This window comes from Helianthus annuus, chromosome 17 (genome assembly GCF_002127325.2).
Source record: "Helianthus annuus cultivar XRQ/B chromosome 17, HanXRQr2.0-SUNRISE, whole genome shotgun sequence".
In the NCBI taxonomy this organism is placed as follows: Eukaryota; Viridiplantae; Streptophyta; class Magnoliopsida; order Asterales; family Asteraceae; genus Helianthus; species Helianthus annuus.
In genome coordinates, this window is record NC_035449.2 from 148,869,654 (window position 1) to 148,876,032 (window position 6,379).

The 6,379-nt window shown below is 35.4% G+C and overlaps 1 protein-coding gene across 1 annotated transcript; it reads right to left on the reverse strand.

The window, feature by feature from the left end:
* Positions 1 to 1,283: 1,283 nt before the first annotated feature.
* On the reverse strand, positions 1,284 to 1,784 carry LOC110924858. Its single transcript, XM_022168842.1, has one exon. It carries the CDS (start codon positions 1,782 to 1,784, stop codon positions 1,284 to 1,286), a length of 501 nt encoding a protein of 166 aa, XP_022024534.1.
* Between the last annotated feature and the right edge of the window lie 4,595 nt (positions 1,785 to 6,379).

The following is a 6,379-nucleotide window of genomic DNA, read 5'->3' on the forward strand; positions in this document are numbered from 1 at the left end:
CCTCCTTGACCTTTAGTTGGTGGTACCCCGATCTAAGGTCAATTTTCGAGAACCAGTTCGCACCTTGTAACTGGTCAAATAAATCATCTATCCTCGGAAGCGGGTATCGATTCTTTACCGTGAGTTTGTTTAATTCCCGGTAATCGATATACATGCGCATGCTTCCGTCTTTCTTTTTCACGAATAGTACCGGTGCGCCCCAAGGAGACACACTCGGTCTTATGAATCCCTTGTCAAGTAGGTCTTGAATTTGGGACATCAACTCTTGTAATTCCGACGGTGCGAGTCGGTATGGTGCTTTTGCTACGGGTTTTTCGCCTGGAATCAATTCGATCCCGAACTCTATTTCCCGTTCAGGCGGTATCCCCGGTAAATCCTCCGGAAACACATCTTCATAGTCTCGTACTACCGGTACATCTTAGATCTTCAGTGGTTCTTTCTCGGGCTCATTTGCGTATATCATGAATGCCTTGCATCCTTGTTTCATTAGCTTGTGAGCTTTCAACATTGTGCATATTACAGGGTTGCCTCCTTTTTCGCCATAGATTGTAACGTGTTTTCCGCTAGGAGATATTAACTTTATCTCCTTACGAAAACACACGATCTTTGCGTGGTGCTGAGGTAGCCAATCCATCCCAACAACTATTTGAAATTCTCCCATTGACATCGGGATTAGGTTTATCATATATTCTTCATCGTCAATATTTAATTTACAGCCTCGACAGATATCATAAACTATAAAGCTTTTGTTGTCCCCTATTTCAACTTCTAAGGGCACAGATAATTTTGTCAATATAAATGAAGGATGTCAAATAAATCCATGCGAAATGAAGGATTTATTCGCACCCGTATCAAACAATACACGAGCTGGAATTGAGTTAATTGTAAATATACCTGAGACCACATCGGGTTCTGCTTTTGCTTCAGCCGCTGTAAGTTGGAAGGACCTAGCCTTCGCTTTTGGAGCTTCCGTTGGGGACTCTTTTGTGTCTCTCTTTCCAACCAACTCGGGGCATTCAGACTTTTTGTGACCGGGTTGATAACATTTGTAACAGACGGAAACCTTTCCAGGACATAGCGATGCGGTGTGCCCCGTCTTCCCACATAGCGGACACGGCTTATCTTTGAAGCGGCACTCACCTTTGTGCCCCTTTCCACATACCTTGCAACTTGGCGACCCGCCTTTAACATCCGCTTTCTTTCCCGATCTCCAGTTCGGGCTTTCTTTGTAGGGCTTGGATTCACATCATGCGCCCTTCGCTCACCCCTCTCAACTTGCTTCTTTAATTCGATTTCCCGCTCTGAGCGGTGTTGATGATTTCTGTGAGAGTTTCATATTTTGAGGGAGTCATAAACTCCCGGTATTCAGCACTCAACATGTTGTAATAATAGTATATCTTCTGCTCTTCAGTGGTGACTAACTCGTCACAAAATCTCAGCTTATCCATGAAGATGCCCGTAATCTTATCAATGGATTCTCCCTTCTGTCTTAACTGGATACATTCCTCTTTGATTCTGTTGATAACTGTTTTGGGACTATGGTGTTTAAGGAACGGTACTTTAAACTCATCCCAAGTCATGACCCTTGCCACTTCAGCTCCCATTTCCTTCTTTTTATTGTCCCACAAATCCTTGGCTTGATTTCTCAATTGACCCGTTCCGTAAGCAACAAAGTCACCTACGTCACAGTGGGTTCGTTCAAACACTCCTTCGATGTCACTTATCCATCTTTGGCAGATTATCGGGTCAACTTCCCCGTTATAGATTGGCGATTTGCACGCCATGAATTCTTTATATGAGCACCCTTTACGTTCTCCCGTTTTGTCTTTCATAAGGTTGACACTATCCTCCAACCTTTTAACTCGCTCTTCGACAAGCGACAACACCGTGCTTTGAATCTTGTCTATAAACCCGGATAGGCTACCTTCAATTGCCTTCCCTACTTCTTCGGCAATTATCTCTTTCATTTGTTCGGTGCTTGTTTGCACCAGATCATCATCGTTTCTTTCAGACATCTTGAAACTGAAATGTTTACATTAAACGTTAAACATTTCATTCATAACATTGCTTCATTTGTTTCGGTTTAGCCAAGTTCTCAACTTGCTTTAACCGTTCACATTTAATGCACTTTCTGGGTTTGAGTGTGTTAACACGCTCTTCCCATGCATATCTATTCATTTCTCATTCTTACATAAGACCTAATTTATTAACATAATAAGTTAATTCTTACCGGACAATCGATCGAGCTTGAACCGAACACTTTGTTGACAACCTTAAGCTCTGATTACCAACTTGTAAGACCCTTCTAATTTACTTGAATTTAATAATAGTTCAAAACATTTATAGATAAAAATTTGCCTAGTTAACATAGATTTCATAAATATAGTTCATTAGTAGCAAGGACCTTAGTCGACTAACGACTAAGTTAAAATATCCAAAAGTTGTTTAACGATTTGTTTACAACCCATAAACATAATGTACTAAAGTTTAAAACATTGCGGAAGCTTATAAATAGTGTTCGGTTCTTCAAAAGATAGCTCGATCATCTTTCGGTTAATTCCAACATCACCTAAGATCAAAACCACAACTAATGTTAGTTTTGATAAAGTTACAATGGATATAAACAAGTTCCAAGGACTAAGCAATCAAGAAAATAAAATTTTCCGGATCAAGGAGGCGCTGCGTGACGCCAAGGGCCTAGGCGTCACGCCTAGCCCTGATTTTCACAGAATGTTCATTGATGTGTTGCTATACATTCCCAGCTCAAAGTTTAATCAAGTCCCAACTTAAATTAGCCATAACTTATGATCCGTAAGTCCGTTTTTAGTGATTCTTTTTCCTATATGTCTGTAATTTCATTACCAACGTGTCTAATACGATAGTCATACCAAAATTTTAACTTTCGGACAGAAAGTCTATATGGCGCTATGCATTTATTCGACCCATTTCTACATGACACAAATTACTACCATTTAGCTAGTAAACTTATGAAGCTTATTACCCAACATCCCGGGCTTATCATCACTCACATTTCTTGACCAATCTCATGGCTTAATACCCTTGTGATTTCCAACTCCATTTTGACTCTCTAAAACACTAAAACAACAATTCACACAATTAAATGACCCGTTTGGCTCATCTTATGGAATTTCCCAATATGATGACTACCAAACGATTCTTTATCATTCTTAGACTAGTAATTCAAGTAACGATCATGGTCGCTACAATCAACACCCTATCTATCTTATAATGAAACTTCACAAAATTTAACAACGATTTATTTAATGTAACGGGTCAAGTTACATACCTTTAAAGCAAGCCCTTCAAATGTGCGTCCACACCGGTTTGCCCGCTCGATGCTCCGGCTTCCTTTCCTATAGAGTTCAATCACTTTATGTTTAGAACTCTTTGTTTCACATATATATAACGCACATTTTGCCAAACTTCATAATTATGCGTTTTAACTTAAATTTTCAGTTTCAAGCCTTCTTTGAGGCATTTTTACAAACACTTAGTGGGCAAAATTTTACATCTTTAATTTCCTAATTCATGGCTTACTACTTAGCCCTAATTTCACCCCAATCAACCATTTTACATGATTGTCATCTTCTAAATTTCTGAATTCACTTCAAAATTGTCAAATTATACTAGATCAACACTCTATTTCCTAGTGTTCATCAAATTACACATAACCCACTAATCACCTACAATGGTGTTCATAGGTTTCACTAAAATTTCACATGATTTCAACTTGTGTTTGTCTAGGGTTTGTCCCTAGACACTATATGGTTCCTAATTCATCATAAAACAAACATGCATCCATGAATTTCAGATTTTCCCAATTTCATGAGAATTTCAAACAGAGAATTAGCACCAAATTTCACATACCTTGTAACCGCCTTGTGATGAGGATCACGAATCTATGTTCAGATTTCGATTTGGGACAGGAATTAGCCTTCAATTGATCAAATTTGTGGAGTTAGGGTTTGGTGAGAAGCTTTGGTCGCTCCTCTGCTTGTTGATCAACCAGACACCTCAATTATGGGATGTTTGGTTTTGTTTTTACTACATCTAGTAACCTAAGTTCAAGTTTTGACAATATTAGCCCCTCACTTTTGTTTAACATAAAGTTTTGTTGCTTTAACCCTATTTAAGTTATTTTTAGACTTGTAGTTAACTAGGTTATAAATTCCTAGTTAATTTATTCTTGTTTATTTAAACTTTATAATTTTAATATAAAGTTTTATATTTCCGGGGTGTTACAGAAATATATGATTATATAGATATGTATATCTATAAGGAATTCCAAAAGCCATAACCATTGACAATTAAGAATAAAGCACAAGCATATGTGTCAATAATAAGTCTAGATTTCTTTATCAGGAATCTCTTGCATATACCTATAATTCCGATGTCAAACATTATTTCGGTTGATCATCTGTCTCGTAACTCGTGCGACTAAATAAACAATGGAAACCATTAAGTTAAGACACCATCAAAAGTATAAGGATTTCCACTGCGTTACCTTAAACTATTAACGCAAGTAAGAAGCATGTAAAGTTGTACTAATGCACAAGAAAACACATGAAATTTAAATTACACGTCCACAGACGTCGAAGTATATCACACACAACTTTCAAGGCAAGACCTTTGGAAAATATAATTGGCATGACGACTCCAATACGAATCCTGTCATTAGAAGAACTACTAATAAAAAAGCAGCACTTGGCCATGTGATCCTACAAATAACATGAAATCTTGATGAGGTACGATAGAACAAGATTTCACAACAATCGGTGCATAGTCTAATCCAATTCTTGACACTGCAAAAGAAGTTATGTACCTTTACAATCCCCTATTTTATTTTATTCGACATTCCCTAGTAATGTCACTTAACAATGGTTATCACATGAAATTCCAGATAAAGTTCTTATATTTCTTTCATTAAAATCCTGACTTTTGCATATAAAGAGTTGACTTTTGCATTTCTATTTCCCCTAATGGTCATCATACCATGAGGATTTCTTTCATAATAGCGAATATTGATCTATTTCATTTCTTGGTAAATTCACACGTTACACATGCACTGTTTGTTGCGTATGTGGTTCGTTTGATTTATGAAGACCACTGGAGGGCTTCATTCTAATTTATTGTTTTATCAAAACTCAAATATCATTTCGCTATACTTAATCTTTGGCATATGTAAACTACATTATTTCTAAACGATGACTCTTTTCAATAAATTTCTTGAAAATCTCAATTCCCTTTGGCATACATGGTTTTTGTTGTGACCATGTCCGAACTTTCTTATTAAAACTCGTTTTATTTAAACCAAGTTCAAATTGTTTGAGCTTGCTCGCATTACATATTCAATTCAAGGTCCCATATGATGAATTGAAGCCATCATATTCTAAATAATCCCAACAAAGCACTTCAATTCTCTTGAACTATAACATGCTTGTTTGATCTTCAACTTCATTGAAACGTTTCTTTAATCACGATCACCTTGTGGTGACGTTTTCACAAATTTGAAGATTGCGCTAATCTCGTTTGCACACATCATATACGGATTTAATTATTTATTTATTTATATTGAATCTGCTAAGATAATGATATACAAATTCGTTTCATATTTCAGTTTACCCCTTAATGGTTCTTGCAGCATCAATGGAACCTTTCATGATAATTATTACTTTATTATCTTCAATCGAAAAACATTATTAATTTATTACAATTTTAATTGAAAATCCTACTAGATTGTTTAAAACAAACATTCAGATTTACTTTGTTGAACTTTCATTTGGTTTCAAGCCCGGTGAACTCATTCAGTCACCACTATTATTTCAATTACTACGACACCTTGGGGTGGCATTTTCTTTAGTTTGAAACTTGAGCTAATCTTCTTTTCACACCTATGTATGGATTTACTTATTAAATTTTGTCAGCTCATTATCTTAAAACAATCTTAATACAATTATATGTTAAGATAAGAGTACCCAAATTCATATCATATTCCGTGTACCTCTAAAGTTTCTTTCATCATTGATCGAAAATTTTATGATATTCATTTGGTCTTTCATCATCAGTTGAAAATCCTATAATATTTATTTAAAATTTAAGTATAAATTTAATTGATTATATATGTAAACTTACATAAGTAATTACCTAATTTACAATATAGTATTCCTACATTAAAAAAATCTTGTTGAACCATGGAGGTGAAAAAATTATATTTTTATATATATGTATAAAATTTTGTTGAGGTATACTCTCATTTAAGTTTATGTTTAGTTATTTATTATTGGTAATTAATATTAGTTTTATTATTAGTAATAATATATTAATAGTAGTAGTGTTAGTATTATTTTTAAATACTAGG